The sequence below is a fragment of the Lissotriton vulgaris genome, chromosome 7, assembly GCF_964263255.1.
Source record: "Lissotriton vulgaris chromosome 7, aLisVul1.2, whole genome shotgun sequence".
Lineage (NCBI taxonomy): Eukaryota > Metazoa > Chordata > Amphibia > Caudata > Salamandridae > Lissotriton > Lissotriton vulgaris.
The window spans coordinates 1,661,549,080-1,661,568,377 of record NC_141695.1 but is presented as its reverse complement, the minus strand read 5'-3'; the positions used below and the strand labels follow the sequence as shown (position 1 = coordinate 1,661,568,377).

At 46.9% G+C, this 19,298-nt stretch overlaps 1 protein-coding gene across 1 annotated transcript in view; it reads left to right on the top strand.

Annotated features, from left to right (window-relative positions):
* Positions 1–19,298, top strand: part of SYCP2 (synaptonemal complex protein 2) — a 3,993,018-nt gene that overhangs the window by 763,455 nt on the left and 3,210,265 nt on the right. Inside the window, exon 13 of the mRNA XM_086932653.1 lies at positions 17,515–17,613. Coding sequence (XP_086788779.1) covers positions 17,515–17,613 — 99 coding nt within the window. The remainder of the gene's footprint in view (positions 1–17,514; positions 17,614–19,298) is intronic.

The following is a 19,298-nucleotide window of genomic DNA, read 5'->3' as shown; positions in this document are numbered from 1 at the left end:
TTTGGCCTGTGTGCCCTCTCGAGGATCTTTTCCTGCTTCAGTGGTCCCCCTTGCTTGCTCGGGGCCCTGCTCTGACTCTCCTGCACTTGGTGGGTGTCTTGGACCTTGTTGGTGACAATGTTGCTCCTTCATCATTTACCACGTCTGTTGCTGCTGCCAAGGCTTGTGGCACTCCGGCCGGACACTGACCCCCTGGTTCTCGACCCCAAATGTGGAACAGCTGGTGCACGGCTCCTGGTCTTCCTCAGCATCGCCTGATCCTCATAGCTGCATTGCTCTTACTTGCCTTCTGGTCACCTCCGAGTGGCATAGACTTTGTCCCCTCCTCCTACAGGTTCTTCTCTTCAAGATTCCACCCTTGGATTCCACCGTACTCTTGCACAGTCTTTGCCAGTGGCATCTTTTACTGAAGTCCTCCATTGTGGTCTAAGATAGTTTCTGACGTCACTTCGCACCTATGCACCGGGCTTCCCTGATGTAGATATCCTGGTTTCTTGTGTATCCACGGGTGGGTTGACTCCACAACTTTCATTCTTCCACTGGGTCTCTTCAGGGTCCACTCGGATGGGTCTTCTTCCTAAAAACTGAAACCACAACTTTCCTGTTGACTGTTGAGTACGTGGCAGTGTTTCCACTCTGCAAGTAATCTCTGTGGGGGCTCCTGGGTACTTACTTTGGATGGTTCCTTGTATCCCCAGCTCTTCGGATTATCCTGTTACAAGTCCAGACTTCGGTCGCAGTTCACATTCCACTTTCTTTGTATATTGTTTTGTCTCCCCCTGGAGACCACTGTCTATTGTGCTTGCATAACTTTTGCAATTGAAGTATTATTGTGTATTTATGTTTATATGTCCGAGTAGTACATATACTAATGTGTTAGTGAGTGTTGTGTAATAAATAGACATATTTTTGTAACTGCACTGTGTGGTTCTTTTTCATTTAACCTACACTTCATGATAAGATCTGGAAAACAAGCTTCTTAACACTCCATCTGGACTATGCCTGAAGGCTGCTCTCCACAGCTACCAGTTGAGAGTTTTCTATGGTTGTTTATGACTACTAAAATCACCATAAGAGTTGTCTGGGTTATTGCAAAGTGCTTCACTTAGGTAAAGGTGCACCGTATACCAAGTTAGTCTCCAACATTGGTGTGCAGAGGTTGAGATTTCATCCTGCACTGTTTTACCAGCTAATCTAGGTGTGATTAGATGAAAAACCATCACTAACATTGGCACATATGAATACTTTTTAGGTCTCGCGCCTGCGTTGCAGTGCGCAGCAGTGCTCATGCAGCGAGAGACGTCTTGAGTGGGTTTGAAAACAGACCTAGGAATCGCACACACTAGTGCGTGTACTTTTCCTTTTTGCCCACACTATTGGCCTTTGCATGTGTCTTTTTATGAAAGACAGGTCCCAATTGGCCAAAGGCAGGTGCATTGCTCCGCCCATGGCCTATTGGTGTCTGTAACGAGCACAGGCCATCATGTGGTTTCAATTATCGTGCCCAGACATGGGCGCGATAATTGAAACCACTTTTCTCCGTGTGTCACGCGCACCACTCGCGGGCTTGTTCTTTTTTTAGATTCATTTCAAAGGGAAGCAACTAAATGAAAGAACAGCTGACGTCTTGTTTAGGGAGGATTTCGAGAACTAGTGGCAACAGCAAACGTGCACGCGCCTAGACCTCAGTGCAGTTTTCCCGCACAAAACCTTTTTACTTAATGAGTAGATTTCGTTCCTTTGTCCCATCCGGGCAGAAAATGAATAAGTAAACAGGGTCTGTTTTCCCAGCACCAGAGATGGCTCCCTGTGATATACAGCGGATACACTCAGCCGATCGTTCAGTGGGCCCTAGAAACCAGCTCTGTTTGTTATTGAAACCATGGTGAAATATGGCAACACACCAGTATTATTAATAAATACAACAATCGAGGTCACAGGACCGAGGGCGGAGGGACCACTGACCAGGAGTTCTCTCTGGAGACTTGTCTAATATGGCGAGAAATATGAGTGAGTCATGCCCGGCTTCCCGTCACCCTGCGAGCCCTGGACCGGCCTGAGGTCAACTCAAAGAGGGGCGTCTCCTCCTGCATATGAACACAGGCCTCATTTGTATTCTGGAGACAGTAACAAAATGAAAAGTCTATGACTGGGCCAGCAGCCAGTCTAAAACCGTTTCCGGCCCTCAGTGCGTGCGCACACAACCCCTAGCCAGAGATACACTTAAGCACGTTTGTGCACAACTGCACACTTGCAATCACTGACATACACAGACGCAAATGACATTTTTTTGGAACAGAAGGATAATATGGAATCAAAGCAAGTTTACGCACGACCGCACCGTGCATTTTTTAAAGGATTTTTCCCGATTCAGCACCAAAAGTGAAAGGCTTGCGAGAGAAACGCAAGCACAGCCGGATGGATGTGAGCCAGTGAAGCAGGCAAGGCATAATTTTTGCGCCTGTAATTTATTTTTCATCAGCCCCAGAATAAAAGAGAGTCTGGCAGAAAAGGACGAAAGAAAGAGGAAGAGAAAGACGTAAAGACAGCGCCAAAAGGGGGAAGCAACCCTGAAAACGAGCCTGGAAGAATAAGAAAAAGGTGATGCAGGGAGTGTGTGGCGGTGGATGAAATGGGCACTTTTCTTTCCCGTACCGCCTATAACCATACACAGGTGCACGTCAGTAAAATACAGACTGACATTCCCCCAGGAACACCGTTATGGATCAGCTTCTTTGCGGTATTCTTGATATGCGCCTGGTATTTGCCCTGCAGGCGCTAGACTTCATTCGCACAGAAAGCTCTGGGGGTTCCGTACATTTAGTACGATCTGTCAGTCTCCATGGTCTCTGAGTTTTTTTTGGTAATGCTGATAGCAAGATGCCCCGCCTTTCCACTAGTGACTAGCCTTGCAAAGCCCCCGCAGGGTTCTCTAGCAGTTGATTGATGTTTCTTTTTTTTCCTCCTAATTATGAGCTTTTTGGTGCTGTCGGACCTTGCGTATGGTGCTGTAGAAATAATATGTTTAACGCTCTGCACAAATGCTCTCAGTACTACGTATCGTTGCAGTGTTGCCTGACTCTCGTCAGGTTTTTTTTCCAGCTCCTGAGGTTGCAGGTGCCATGTCCGCGTTGCTGTATCAGAGTTGAGCCTGCACTTGTTCTTTACCGACCAGCATATTGGCTACTTGGCCTGAGATGAAAAGCCACACCTGCTTTCTTTTCTTCACTGTCCCGGGCAGGTTGGTTGAGCGAGCATGGCCTGGATCATAGAAGGGTGGTTCAAGGTTGAATCAAATATAGTATAAAATTTACCAAAAACGTGAGTTTCTAGTAAGAGTTCCCCCCACCCCCCCAAAAAAAACACTTATTTTATACGATAAAGAAGATGCTGGCAATCATTTATCTAATGATAACTGTTGGAGCGATAGGGCCTGGCTAAAAACAGTGCATCAGGCACAGTGGCACGAGGCACCTTGATATATCTCCATAAAAAAAATGTTGTCCAGAAATTGTCTTTTTTGATTTGTGTTTTTGTATCATTAGAGAAATCATTTACCTTGGGTAGAGATTGCTAATCCGGGTCATATTTTTCTGGGCCCCATTTTTAAGTCTTGCGCCTAGCGTTGCAGTGTGCAGCATTGCTTGCGCAGGAAGAAACCTCATGAGGGGGGTTTGAAAACGGACCTAGGAATCACAAACGCACGTGCATGTGCTTTTTCTTTTGGCCCATACTATTGGCCTTTGCATGTGTCTTTTTTTCAAAGACAGCACGCAATTGGCCAAAGGCGGGTGCATTGCTCCGCCCATGGCCTATTGGTGTCTATTACTTGCACCGCTGCCATGTGGTTTCAATTATCGTGCCCAGACACGGGCGGGATAATTGAAACCACATGTCCCGCTGTAGCGCGCGCACCACTCGCAAGCTTGTTCTTTTTTGGATCCATTTCACAGGGAAGCAACTCAATGAAAGAACCGCTGACGTCTTGTTTAAGCCGAATGTGGCCATTTTGCTGCCATTTTCACCAGCGTGTCTGCCATAAAAAAGTACTAGTGCTTATTACATGCCTTCTTAAAAAGTGTTTGGTGAGCAACTCTGGGTGTCCATATTTTGCACACAACGTCATGTATATATAGATATATGTTCACACATACAAAGTCACATCAAATGCAACTGGTCTCCGGCGGAGTCCCGGCTCCACATCAACCTTCTGGAGCTGCGGGCGATCCGGCTTGCACTGAAGACATTCCTCCCCTCTGTCCAGGGGAGTGTAGTGCAGGTGTTCTCGGACAACACCACTCTGCGCCTCTGGCAGTGGCTGGAACATCAGGGCGTGGCCCTGGTGGTTCAACACCTGGCAGGTTCCCTGAACGGCAGGGCGGACAAACTCAGCAGTTGGTGCATGATGGATCACGAATGGCGCCTGAACTCAGACGTGGCGCAAGGCCTCTTTCAGCAGTGGGGAGAGCCTTGGTTAGATCTATGCGCCACAGAAGAGAACGCGCAATGTTATCAGTTCTGCGCGTTGGAATTTCCAAGGCGGCACTCGCTCGGAGACGCTTTTCGTCGCGAGGGGAGCTGCGGTCTGTTGTACGCCTTTCCGCCTATACAACTTCTGCCCAGAGTGCTGAAGAAGATCAGACGCGACCGGACCCAAGTTATCCTTGTGGCCCCGGACTGGGCACGAAGATACTGGTATCCTGAGCCACTCAGCATGTCTGTCGATCCCCCAATTCGTCTGCCTCTTCAGGAGGACCTTCTGTCGCAGCAGCAGGGGACGGTCCTGCACCCAAACCTGTCCAGTCTCCACTTACATGCGTGGAGATTGAGCAGCAGCAGTTGAGGCCATTTGACTTGCCTCCTGATGTCTGTAATGTGATTCTGGCAGCCAGGCGTCCCTCCACAAAATCGGTATACGCCTGCAGGTGGAACAAATTTGTGGCATGGTGCACAGCAAAGGCTGTGGATCCGCTTTCTGCCACTCTTTCAGAGGTTCTCCTCTTTCTTCTTTCTCTTGCCCTGCAGGGCTCTGCTCTGGGTACTATCAAGGGCTACCTCTCTAATATTTCCGCCTTCTTAAGGCTCCCTGATCAGCCCTCTTTGTTCAAGTCCCCAGTTGTAAATAGGATTTTGAAGGGCATCACTCAAATGTTTCCTCCTGTTCCTTTCGTGATGCCTCAGTGGGACTTGAATCTTGTTCTGACTTATCTGATGTGCGCTCTTTTCGAGCCACTTCATAACTGTCCTCTTCGTCTCCTTACTCTCAAGACTGCATTCCTGGTTGCCATCACCTCTGCCAGGAGGGTGAGTGAGCTCCAGGCTCTTTCCTCTAAACCTCCTTTCCTGCCCAAGGTAGTCACAGCCTTCCACATCTGGCAGTCCATCACCTTGCCCACATTCTTTCCGCCTCCGCATCCCTCGAAAGAGGAAGAGAGGCTCCACCGTCTGCACTCAAAACGTGCGCTCTCATTCTATTTGGATCGCACACTCCAGTTCTCAGTGGATGACCAACTCTTTGTTGGTTACGTGGGCGCTAAGAAAGGTCGGGCGGTGCACAAGCGGACCATCTCTCGGTGGGTCGTGTTTTGCATCAAGGTATGCTACTCTTTGGCTAAAAAGGAGGCTCCTGTTGGGCTGAAGGCCCATTACACTCGGGCCACGGCGGCTACTACTGCCCTGGGTCGGGGAGTCCCCTTGCAGGACATCTGTCAGGCAGCTACGTGGGCCTCGCTGCACACGTTTGCAAGACACTACTGCCTGGACAGCCAAGTCCTGAGAGATGGCTTTTTCGGCCGTTCCATTCTCCAGGACTTTCTGGTGTGATCATTGGTTCGCAGACCTGAGTTTTGGTTGGAGCCTGGGTTTGCGTTAGGAAGTAGGAAGTAGTGGCGCTCTGTGCAGTATGATGTTGCGGCTGAGATCGGTGTGCAGTAGGCACGCGGTGCAAAGCAGGACAAGGGAACAGACTACCCGGATGCCGGTTCTGTTCCTTAACGCACTTATCGTGTGCGCTCCCGCCCCGCCACAGGCAGCCTCTTATCTCAGGACACCATCGGCCCTGCAACCCTGGCCTGACTCTGCAACATCTACCCTGGCGTTTATCGCCCCATTGCACACGCGGACAGGGTCTTTTCTCCGCCGCTCCTTACTTCTACGATTTTGCCAACTTTGTAGCCCTACAGCCCCGATGAGTTACACCTCCTTCACGGTGTGACGAAACACGTGTCGGCTGGCTACTTTCTTACTGTACTTTCCACTGTATGACTTATAAAAAAACTTTATTTACACAAATCTTGACATTCCACGTTCTTTTTTCAAGCAATCACTCTTTATGAGTAGAAACCTTAGTCCTCATACTCGGACTATCCACCATACGTGCGTGTGCACAGGATCTGTTCTCCATTGGTTCGTAGACCCACCACCGGGGTTTGTATTGCTGGGGTATCTATTCTAAGGTAAGGAATCTAAAACTAACCTGTTTCTTGTCAGATGCACAAGTTACTTACCTTCGGTAACGATATATCTGTAAGAAACAGTAGTTAGTATTAGATTCCTTACCGCCCCACCCATCATCCCTGTTCTGCGAACCGATATCTAGGGTTAAGGTCATCCTCTTTCAGGGCCCTAGTTTCATGGCACCAGTGTTGGTTTTTATCAAGGCTCTGCGTTTCTGCCGCGGAAAAGCTATGTATAAGAACTGACGTCAGCGCGCGTGGGCGGCGTCTAAGTACTCCGACAACGTCATCCCGGCGCCGACGACGGACGCGGAGCCGCAGACGGCGCCTACTGACGCGCAGGAGTACTGCTAGGCAAAATTTTCCGGATCTAGTCTGGCGCCTGGGGATATTCTAAGGTAAGGAATCTAATACTAACTACTGTTTCTTACAGATATATCGTTACCGAAGGTAAGTAACTTGTGCATTAGGGCCCATTATGATAAAGTTACACCACAGATCGCAGTTTAGTCATACTACAATGCATTACATCCTTACATTTTATGTTTTTCATGCTTTGCTCGAGCAGAAGTGAATTCCAACGTGAAGGGGAACCGAAATCTATGGCTAGGGTGCTGTCTGTTGGTTCTGTTAATAGTCATAGTTTTCATTCAATGTCTTTTCAGTCATTCCCATATCTATGGGGTGTGTTATTTACCGTCTGTAGCTCTGTGACACTCACCTTCTGTGATCAGCGGCCAGCCTCACGTAGGAAAAAGTACTTCAAAATTAAAGTGGGTGAGGTCGAGCACTTTCTTCCTCACACACGTCATTTAGTTCACATTTATATGTGTGTGGTAGGGGCCAAAGGTGCAGCAGGTAGTGTGGCACTGGGGCCCAGAGGTCTGAGTGGCGCTCACGCAATGCTAATTATTTTATCATTCAAACAGTAGCTGGAAGATGGGCCAGGCGTGATTCACTCCTGTGACAATAATTCTGAGCATGCCAGGTGGAGTCTTGATGACTCCACCCTTGTGAATTCTCATGATCGCCCCCTAAATAGTACAGAGGGTGCCCCTAGAGGTAGGATTCTCTATATTCCTCCTGGGAGGGTGCAGAAAATAAAGGGAAGGTCTAGATCCTCCTCTGTTAATTCCAATGCCTCTAATAATTACATAAGGACATCCATCGCTAGTGTGAGGGAGGGCTCATTAGAGAGGTAATACCACCTGCTTAAGCTTGAGCGAGCCAAGGTCAAAATTAAGCAAGAACAACTGGCCCTTTACAAGGAAACCTTGAAAGTACAGAGGGCTAGGTGTAATTTGGGAGTAGAGTCCCATTGTGGCAGCACTAGTGTCCCTAGGGTCAGGTAGCAATCTTTTGATGCTAGGACCCTGAGCACAATAGCCCCTCCTTTTGCAGGAGGGGATGATATCCATTATTGGATCATTGCCCTGGAGAGAGCCTGTAAAGTACAGATTTTCCCTCAAGGGCAGTGAGCAGCTATCCTGTGGCTCTCCATTGCTAGCAAAGGCAAAGTCAAAGTTCTCACTCTCAAGGAGGAAGATACTGACAACTATGCAGTCTTGAAGAGGGCCCTCATAGATGTATTTGGTTTTACCACTAAACAATTTAGAGTGAAATTCAGGGACACACAGAAGGCACACACTGAAGCCTGGGTTAACCTTGTAGATAGTGCTATTAAGGCTCTGGAAGGCTGGCTTCATGGAAGTAATGGTCATGACTATGAGGGATTGAACAATGTATTGATGAGGGAGCCTCATCCTTAATCAACTGTCCAAATCAGCAGCTGAACCAGTTCCAAGTGGACTCTGATTTCACCTCTGCCCAACAATTGGGAAAGAAGGCAGACAAATAGGTTCGCACCAGGGTGAAACAGAAAAACAATGGTAGTGGAGGTGACCAAAAGAAGCAAGATTCTTCTAAGTCCCAAGAGAAGGGAGGGGAGAAAGGTAAAGACAAAAAAGGAGTATTCACAAAGTACCTTAAAATTCTTCCTCTGGGGGTGGGTACCAAAAGTCCTCTTCCTCTGGTAAGAAACCTTGGTGTTACCGGTGTAAGGAAGAAGGCCACAGAGGAAGGCATGCCAATTGCTCTAACTCTAACACCAAAGAAGCTACTACTACTTCCCATATGGCAATTAGCACCCCTAGCACCAGTACAAGTAGTAATACAGCTCCTAAGGGATTAGTAGAGTTAGCCTTGGGTTCTGAATTGGGGTTTATCCCAGTCAGAACGCCCACTAAGGTTGTCCTTGTCTGTTACAGTGGCATGGAACTTGCCACTTTACTTTTAAGTCTCTCTAACTTGGGCAAGTACAGGCAATAGCCTTTGATTAAGGACCAGTAAGCTGTGGCATACTGGGACACATGGCACAGAGACCAATGCAAGCAATGTCAGGACTGATCATTCCATGGCAGTTGTAAATCTCAGCCGGGATGGATAACTGGCTTTAAAAGAGTTGTGGTCTGCCCAGACCTACATGTGGACTGTCTGTTGGGCAATGACTTAGAAACTTAAGCCTGGGATTAAGTTGTGTTTAGGACACATGCAGAGATGATGGGTATCTCTGCCAGTGCATTTGCTGTTACAAGGGCTCCGGCCAAAGAGTTAGGGATTGAGGAAGCCCTGGATCCTGGAAAAATGGACCAGATAACTCCTAAGAAATGGGGCAGGAAGGGTAATGAATTATCCTCCTCCCAGACTCCCAGTGAGGATCAGCCTCCTGAGGGAGATGATCCTAGCCCCTGTGAAGGAACTGCCCTAGAGGAACATGGGACTGACACAGCAGAGTTCTTGGGAACCCTTCCAGGGTAGACTTGAGTCTGGAGAAGAAATCCTGCCCCTTTCGTTAATAGCGCAGACAGCAAGCTGCTGCTGAGTAGACAGGGAATGTCAGTGAGTCCCATAGGATCTATTGGTAAGATGGGCTTGTGTTTTCTGAAAGTAGCGACCCCAAGCCTGGTGCCACCAGTAGGTTGGTTGTAACTCAAATTATACAGGGGTTTTCTTCTATCCCTAGCACATGCCTTTCCTCTTGTAGGACATATTCTGCAAAGCAAGACTTTGGACAGGCGTGTCCCTCATTTTCACTGGTTCCACAATGTCTGAAGACACCAAAGAGTTTTGTTGCTCCTGTGTCACTTGCCAGGCCACTGGTAAGTCAGGTGGCACTACAAAGGCCCCCTTAATTTCACTAGTGGTTAGGGTCCCCTTTGAGAGAGTATGAATAGACATTGTTGGTCCCTTAAACCCTCCAACAGAACTGGACACCATTACACCCTAGTGGTGGTGGACCATGGTACTGGGTATCCAGAGGCTATTCCACTTACGACCACTACAGCTCCTGGAGGAGCTAGGGCCCTTATGAGAGTCTTTTACAGAGTGGGGTTTCCTAAGGAGGTCTTGTCAGACAGAGGTACAAACTTCATGTCTCGCTACATACCTGTCATGTGGAAAGAGTGTGGTGTAAACTATAAGTTTACCACACCCTACCATCCACACTGCAATGGACTAGTGAAAGGTTCAAGAATACCCTAAAGGATATGATCATGGGACTCCCAGAAGCTGCTCAGGCAAAAATGGGATATCTTACTACCCTGCCTTCTCTTTGCCTACAGAGATGTTCCTCGGAATGGGGTTGGCTACAGTCCATTTGAACTTCTGTTGGACATCCAATTAGGGGTCCATTGTGTTTGGTTAAGAAGGGATAAGAGCAAACTCTAAAAACAGTTTATTGTGGACTATGTCCCCAGCCTGCGTTCACGCATGGCTGACTACACGAAGAAGGCCATCAAAAACCTTGTGACTAGCCAGGTCCTTAAGAAAGGTTGGAATGACCAAAAGGCTGTACTGACTGTTTACCAGCCGGGACAGAAAGTGTGGTTGTTGAAGCCTGTGGCCCAACCAAGCTCTACAAGATAAATGGACTGGCCCCTTCCCTATCCTTGAGAAAAAATGTGAGGTCACCTACTTGGTGGACCTAGGCACGCCCAGAAGTCCTTACAGAGTTCTTCATGTGAAACTCCTAAAACATTTTATTGACAGGGTTGACATGAGCTTGCAGGACAGTAGGAAGAGAGTGATCTTATCTCCCTGATCTCCTCTCTCAGGACCCTGTTGATGCATCAGTGGGTGGAGTACTCTTGGCAGGCAGCCTCAGTGACCAGCAGCAAGCTAATTGTAGGCAAGTCCTTAATCAGTTTCCACACGTGTTTTCTCTGACTCCAAGTCAAACTACCTGATGTAGCCTTGATGTGAACACAGGTGACAGTCTGCATGTCAAGAGTAAAATCTACAGACAGCCTGACCATGTCATAGACTGCATCAGGATTGAGGTCCAAAGATGCTCGAGTTGTGGGGCATTGAACGTTAGGATTGCCCTTGGGCTAGTTCTGTAGTCCTTGTGCCAAAACCTCACACCCAAGATGGTAAGAGACATATGAGGTTTTCTGTCGACTATACAGGCCTCAATGCAGTCGCTAGGACTGATGCTCATCCAATTCCCAGGGCAGAAGATCTGATTTATAATTTTATACTCTGTCCTCAGCCAAGTATCTCGCAACATTTGACGTGAATGTTGACTACTGGCAAATCAGACTCGCTGAGGATGACAAGCCAAAAACAGCATTTTCAACTCCCATTGGGCATAATCATTTTATTGTGATGCTTTTGGTTGGAAGAATGCACCGGCCACTTTCCACAGGTTGGTGAACAAAGTTGTCACAGATCTAAACCGTATAGTGCAACATATCTAGATGATATTTCTGCCTTTAGCTCCACCTGGGAGGATCACCTGGCCCACCTCAGGAATGTTCTGGCGGCTTTGCAAAATTCATTATGACGGTCTCAAAGAGGCAGATAGGGCAGGGCAAGGGTGTGTACTTGGGCCACCTGTAGATGGAGGCCGGTTCAACTATTAAGAGCAAAATACAGACCATAATGGACTGGGTTGCTCCCACTACCCAGACTTAGGTCAGAGCTTTCTTGGGCCCGACTGGGTACAAAAGGAGGTTTGTTAAGGGATATGGGTCCATAGTGACTCCTCTTAATGATCTCACCTCCACAAGAATGCCTAAGAAAGTTCAGTGGACAGTTAGCTGTCAGAAGGCATCAGATGACCTAAAGTAGGCCATGTGCACTGCTCCCATTCTGCAAAGTCCTGATGACTCCAAAACCTTCATTGAGCAGACAGATGCTTCTGGTACAGAGGTAGGTACAGTTCTATCACAACTTAATGCAGATGGCCAAGACCAACCAGTAGCTTCTATAAGCAGAATGTGGACCCCCAGGGTGAAACCTTGGTCATCTATTGAGAGGGAGGCCTTTGCTGTGGTCTGGGCATTGAAGAAGCTGAGGCCATGCTTGTTTGGTACTCACTTCATTGTTCAGACAGACCCTAAGCCCCTCTTTTGGCTTAGACAGATGAAGGGTGAAGATCCCAAACTTATGAGTTAGTCCATTTCTCCGCAGGGGATTGTCTTTTCTGTGGAACATAGAGCTGGGAGTAACCATGCCAATGCAGATAGACTCTCCAGATATTTACTCTTAGAAAATGAAGACTCATCTGGGCAAGGTTAGTCTCATCTCTTTTCGTTTTAGGGAAGGTGAGTAGGAAAGTAGGGCCTTCTTTCATGGTCACCCTTTTTTTTGCTGGTGTCATTATGTTTTCCGACCAGTCTGACTGAGACCCTGGTAATCAAGACTCTAGTCACTGTACTCTCTCCCTAAATTGCACTATGGTAAGTACTGTGGTACCTTCCAAATTGACTACTGGTGTACAATTCTAAGTCCCTAGTATAAGGTACTAAGGTACCCACGGCATAGGTACACCAGGGGTCTCCCATGGGCTGCAGCATGTATTGTGCCACCCGAGAGACCACTCAAACTGTGACTACATGTGTGCCATTGCAGCTTGTGAGAGCTGATGCTAGCACCACTCACAACAACTATAAGTGTCCTTATAGCTTTGGTCACTGCACTTAAAACCTATATGTCACCCCCAAGGCAGGCCTTTCAATCCTGAAGGCATAGTGCTGTGTTATAAGTCAGAGGGTGCCCCTGTATGAGCAGGACACCCCTACAAACCCCAGAGTTGATTCTCTCGGCTTTGTAAGTGAGGTCACCGATTTTGATACATATAGTGGCCTCCGGGAAGCCCCCAGTGCTCCCGGGAACAGCCTTCCAGGGTCTGCCAGCAAGGTAATGCTGCAGCCGACAGCATACACAATTCTGCCCTCCTGCAGCTGAGCTGATCTCGAGCAGAGAGGTGTGACCACTTTCAAGACAGGACTTAGTGTCTTTGGCTTGGGTAGGGGCGCTAGCCAGCTCCACCAGACATCTTTTAAGGGCATAGTAAGGGCCCACCTTGCATATTCCAATTGGAACCAGTTCTGGTGCCTCTGGCTCCAGCGCAAAACTTGACAAAGGACATCGGAGTATGTGTCCCTCTGTCCTGTTCCTCTTCTGAGAGCGACCCCTGAGTCGTCCTAACCTCTTTCTTAGGGTATAAAAGGGCTGACATGTGGTTGGATCCTCAGATTCGTTGTGGGACAAGAGTCAAGCCTGAAACCACATCACTCTCCGACCTTCTGGACACTTGGACTTTGCCTGGAACAGAGTCTGCATCAAGGAAGACTCCTGCTGCTCCTGGTCTCGCTGTTCTGCAAGTCGTCTTCGTCATCTGTGCCTGTGCTTCTTCCAGGTTCCTCTTCAAGCCTGTGGGCATCAAAGACACCCGAAGGAATCTCCCTTGGAGTGAAGGAGTCACTGTCCTGCATCTGCAGGCACCCCAATGAAGCTGAACGGTCTGCTGCTCCTAACCTCCCACGGACTTCGAAAGGCTCAGCAGCGCACGTGGTGGTACTGCAACTTCCTCATGGCCTGACCTGTCCTCTCAACAGGTTTGAGGCCAGAATCCCTCATCTGACCAACTGGACAGAACACCTGTGCACCACGTCAAATTGCCATTGCCAAGGCTTGTTGGCTCTGTACTCCAGAGATCTTTGGAATACAAGAAGCTCCAGCATCTCTTTCTGCCAAGATCTCTGTCCTCACTGCTTCCTCTGCACGTGGGCCTGCATCTTTTGTGAGCTGCTTGAGGTCCTCTTGCCACTCCTGTGCCTTAGGCCTGTTGGTCCTCTTGATGGTCTTCTTTGACTTCAGTGGGCTCCCCTGCTTGATCTGGCCTGCTCTGACTCTCCTGCAATTGGTAAGTTCCTTGGTCCTTGCTGGCCCTAACGTTGCTCCTTTTTTGTTTACCATGCCTGTTGCTGCTGCCAAGGCCTGTTGGTGCTCCCGCCAGACACCGACCCCCTGGTTTTCGACTTCCGACGTGGGACAGCTTGTGAACCGCTCCTGGTCTTTCACAGCATCGCCTGGTCCTCACAGCTGCAGCAACAAGGTCACCATCATGACTCCTGCATCTTCCGTCATCGGTGGTCATTGCTGTTCCGTGCCTCCTGGTCACCTCTGAGTGGCATAGATTCTGTTCTCTCTGCTTGCAGGTTCTTCTCTTCAACAATCCTTCCTTGGATTCCATCGAACTCTTTCACCTTCTTCGCCTGCGGCATCTTTGAACTTCCTTGAGAGATGCTTTGTTATCCTGGGATCCAGGCGTCCCTCAACAAAAACTTTAAAAGCCTGTTGTCGGGACACATTTGTGATTTGGTGTAGCACTGGCCTGGTTAACCCCCTCCAGGCTCAACTCACTGATGTTTTATTTGTAGGTCTCTCCCGCGCAAACCCTTGCCCTGGGCACAGTTGGAGTTTATTTTTTAACGCTTTTGGCATTCTGATAAGCCTTCTTTATTTAAATCATCTTTTGTGCTGCGTTTTTAGAAAGGGCTGCAACATTTGTTTCCTCCATGCTGTTTTTCTCAGACTTGTTATTTTGTGTAGTCAATCACAGTTGCCTATGTGGCTTCTAACCATCAAGACTGTGTTCCTCATTGACATCTCCTCACCATGATATGCGTTCATCCACCATACACCAGCACCTTCCCTGACTATGCAAACTAGGGAATGCTGTAAAGAAATTCCTCTTTTCGTACGCTCACCCCCCATAGTTTTGTACTGATGCTGCTGATTTTTTGACTCTGAGAATGAGTTGAGGCCTGCTAACCAGACCCTAAAACTGCGTATGTGTGATTGGCTTATACCTAATTTGCATTAGCTAACTTACTTGCAAATGCCTGATATATTGTACCCAGAACCTGTAAGTTTGAGGGCACCCCAGGGACTGCAGCTGCAATTATGCTACCCTGGGTGTGACACAGGTAAAACACGGCTCACACTCTGCCACTGCCCACAAGGTCTGTCCCTGAGACAGTTTTCTGCCTTTCCTGGGGACGTGCAAACAACTCCCAGGAAATAAGGCAAAAGAAACCTGCCTGGGAGAGATGTTTTACCTCTCACTGGAAGGAAGCCACATGGTTGTTAGACCAAAAGGTGGGCTTCAAAGGAAAAGCTGACTTTGAATGGCACATAGTGAACCCTTAGGAGACAGGCTGCTCTATTGTTTAGGTGGACAGGCAGGCACTGAGGAAACCCAGTTACCAAATTGGTTATTCGGGTACTTTTAGCCCCTGTATCATCACCTCTGGGTTGGATTAGGGAGCTTTATACACCAAAAGGGTTCTGTAATCTGGAGGGTGGGCAGAATGGACAATTCTGAGCTAGCCAGGTTATCTGGAGACAGGGAAGCTAGCAGCCCACTGACTACTGACCATGTTCAACCTGGATGCCTTTTCTGGGCATAGAAAGGGCACCCTAGCACCCAGAACTCCGATCTTGATGGTCTAGAGAAGAGGACCTAAGAAGGACTGAAAACAGCATTTAAGTGTTGGATCCATTGAATTTAGCAATGCTTGTTCTTGGTTACGTTGAAAAGTGTTTATTAACTGTACCTTCTAATTGTGTGTTTTCAGAATCCTTCGGTGGGTCTTTTTCGTTTTGGTGTCTAAAATGTCAAATTTTTATAAACTGGTTTTGAATTGCTTGAGAGTCTCGTGTATCTTTTCTTCAATTATTTTGCCGTAGTTTAAACGCTTTACACTTGGGGCCCGATTCACAAAAGTAATTTCAGAACAAAATCCTAACTTCACGACTTTCGGTATTCACAAAGGGCATGTAGGAGTAGTAAAGTTAGGATTTTATCTCAGTTCAACTTAAGTGTAGTCTTAAGTTTAACTTAAGACCAAAACTTTGGTTTAACGGAGACAGAGTTTTGGTCTTATGTTTAACTTAAGACCAAAACTTAAGTTTAACCAAGGCAAAGTTTTGGTCTTAAGTTTATGTTTTGGTCTTAAGTTTAACTTAAGACCAAAACTTAGGTTTAACTGAGACAAAATCCTAACTTTACTACTCCTAAATGCCCTTTGTGAATATCGAAAGTCGTAAATCCTAACTTTACTACTCCTAAATGCCCTTTGTGAATACTGAAAGTCGTAAAGTTAGGATTTTGTCTCAGATCTTTTATTAATCAGGCCCTTGTACTTTTGTGTAAACCGGACTGCTCAGGGCCACATCGACTCGGGGTTCAGCTAAGAGTTTAACAAACAAAAAATACTGGTCTTAAAGGGGCTGGTAAGTATATTATATGGTGACGTTGCACAACCACACCATATAATGCACCCCATTGTCTCACAGATCCTTTTTCTCAAAAATTGTGATGCCGTTCCACACCGGCCAAACCATCACTCTCCCGCCATTCTATGCTCCACCTCACCCCAATAGGAAGGAGAGGCTCCATCACTTGGACTCTAAGCGAGCGCTCAGCTTCTTTAATCGCACCAAAGATCCCCAGGTGTACAGTGAGCTCTTTTTGGGGTTTGCCGTAGAGAAAAACGGCAAGGCATGCAGAAGCATACCACCACATAATGGAGCATGCACTGCATTAGAAACTGCCTCACATGACAAAGAAACAGCCTCCAGAAGCACTGCATGCCCATTCCACCATAGCCAAAGCTGCTACCACTGCGTTAACATGCGTAGTCAAAGTCCTAGACATCTACAAGGCAGCTAAGTGGACGCCCTTTCATACATTCATGAAGCACTATTGTCTGGACAGCCAAGTCCCCTGAAAGGGGCACTTTGCCCTTTCAGTCCTGCAGGACTTTCTGGCTGGAGTTCATACACAGACATGCCTCCAATAGGTACTGCTTTGGTATCTATTCAAATGTGAGGAGTCTATGGCTAGCATTTTTTTATCAGAATACGTTACTTACCTTCGGTAATGCTCTTTCTGGTAGAGACTGCCGTAGAAACTCAATGAATATACAGACGCTACAACCTTTTGTGATTATTTATTCCTATGGTGCTAGTGCTACCTCTGCGTCAATAATCACAATGAGAATGCGGTTGTGTGGGAAGAACAGCATATGTGTAAAAGGACATCACACCCCCACCCACTTAATCAATGAGTTTACTCCTGTTTGGAAAAAGGCTTTCCCTTAATTATTGATGAGCTACAAATAAGTCTAGATCAATCAGTCATTGGTTAGAGAGTGTCAAATTTGTTGATAGCCTCGTAAGCTACCCTGCTTTCCTACCCTACAACTTTGTCCCTGTAATCCTACGAAAATTCTGTTTACACCACAGGCAGGAATAATTATAAATTAACATACAGTTGGGACCACACTTATTCTGGTATATAAGCTATTGCAACGAGTAACAGGTGCCTTTCGGATGTGAGACAGGCAAAAGAAAGGGGCTCCGATCAAGTCTGTCGAGACTTAAAAATCAGAAGCCATCTTTATTTCTGGTTGACCCATGTGTGCCCACAGGTTGTTTTAAAGACATGTTAAAAAAACGCATAGTACCTACAAGCAAATACAAACCTAGAGAACTGTCTACTATAGTTTTTCTTCAGTTTTAAACACTGCACAATAGATTTGTTTCTTTATATGTTGGCTTTTCATTATTTCAATATGCATTTATTGTAAAGCATGTCTTATATTGGTTTCCATTACTTTTTATTGTAATGGCTTGATTTGTGAAATTTGTATTTTTCATTTCCTTTCTACCTATATTCATTTATGTCTGCGCATATGTACAATAGTTGCAGATGCCGCAGGATGAAAAGTTAGAGGAATTTTGGATCGACTTCAATATTGGAAGCAGAAGTATATCTTTCTACATTGCAGCTGATAATGGTGAAGTAAGCCGTTAATATTTGTTTTAACTACATGTGTTCTTGTGATTTGTAACCATTCCGCGTAATGCTAATTTTACGCTGTTACCTCTACACATTTTTCATGCACTTTCAAATTCATAAAAGCATTCATTTTGTGCCATCTCGGAGGTATACGGCTTATCTGGGACTTTTCTGTACTGCCCATGTCATCCTCTTTACTGCAAGCCTCTTTCCTGACTCATATAACTCTTGTTTACCTTGAAGATCTTGTACGCCTAAGCATTTAAGACGGAAATCTTTGTAAGGAAACAATGGTCCTCCACAATGCTTTCTAACTGTCCAATTCCTCTTCTTAATTTAGATGCATCATTGTTTCTCTTTCAGGGGATCCTCATCAAAGTCATAAGCACTGAATATTCCCGCCCATGTGCGGGACCCCGGAAACAATATAAAAATATATATGTAAAAAACACATATATCTCGTACCAAATATATGTAAATACATATATCATTTTTCTCACACCAATGCAGCTCCAAAACCAAGGCTAGACAATGTAAACACTTGTATGTACAGCAATTAGAAAAGGAAACAAAAAACACATTAGGTCAAATAGTCCTTGAACTTTGTGTTTTAATGAGTAAAAACCCTCATAAATCTTACAAATTGCTCATAAAAGACATTGTCAGCCATAAGCTGCATTGAAAAGTGAATAACACAGAAACTGAAAGCATTTTCAGTTAAAATTGGCGCCGTGACTTTAAGGCAGCCATGACCCCAGGCTTCCCATCATGCCTCAGGGGTGATGGTTAGGTCAGTTGTTCTTTCGGGCTCTTTCAGTCAGGACCCTGGTTAAACAGCTCCCACCTTTTTTTGACTTTCTGTCAAAATTATTTGGTGTTTTCCTTCAATTTTTGTATTCACTCGACGTCTTTTAGCCTTAGAGAGCTTGTGCTACCTTTTTTGGGCTCAAAAAAGGTAAATTTTTGGTCAAAAATGCCTTCGCTTTTTGATCCCCGCCCTGCCTGTGGGAAGAAGAAAGCTAAGACTGATACACATCCTGTGTGTATCCTCTGTCTTCCTGACTCTCATTCTCCAGAAAGCTGTGATCGCTGCAAGTCCTTGTCAAGTAGAACTCTCAAGGACAGAGAAAAAATCAGAAATTATGGACTTTCTGAGAGAGGTACGTCTCTAAAGAGACAGACAAGCGGAGGGCGCAGTCGATGTCGAGAGATGTCCCGGTTTGCTCTCCTTCGGCGTTGGGATCGGCGTCGAAGGTTCCACCGACAATGACGACGAGTCAACTCCCCTCGACGGTGAAGACTTCAGCGTCGAGAGTCAAGGTAACTCCGCTGCCGTCAACTGGGCGACGTGCAGCGTCATGGGAGAGGTCGACGTTGGAGGGTAGAAGATCTACGTCGAGACCTCCGTCGGCGAAGCCTGAGGTTCAGTCTTCTACGTCGAAGCCTCCGTCGACGTCTAGTCACCGGCGTTCGACGTCGAGGCATCCTCCGTCGGTGTCCCATCATTGACGCTCGACGTCGAGGCACCCTCGGTCGGCGTCACATCATCGACGCTCGACGTCGAGGCACCCTCTGTCTCCGTCTCATCATCGACGGTTGACGTCGAGGCATCATCCGTCGGCGTCTAGCCATCGACGCTCGACGGCGAAGCATTCAACATCATCGACAACACATCGGCGTTCGTCGTC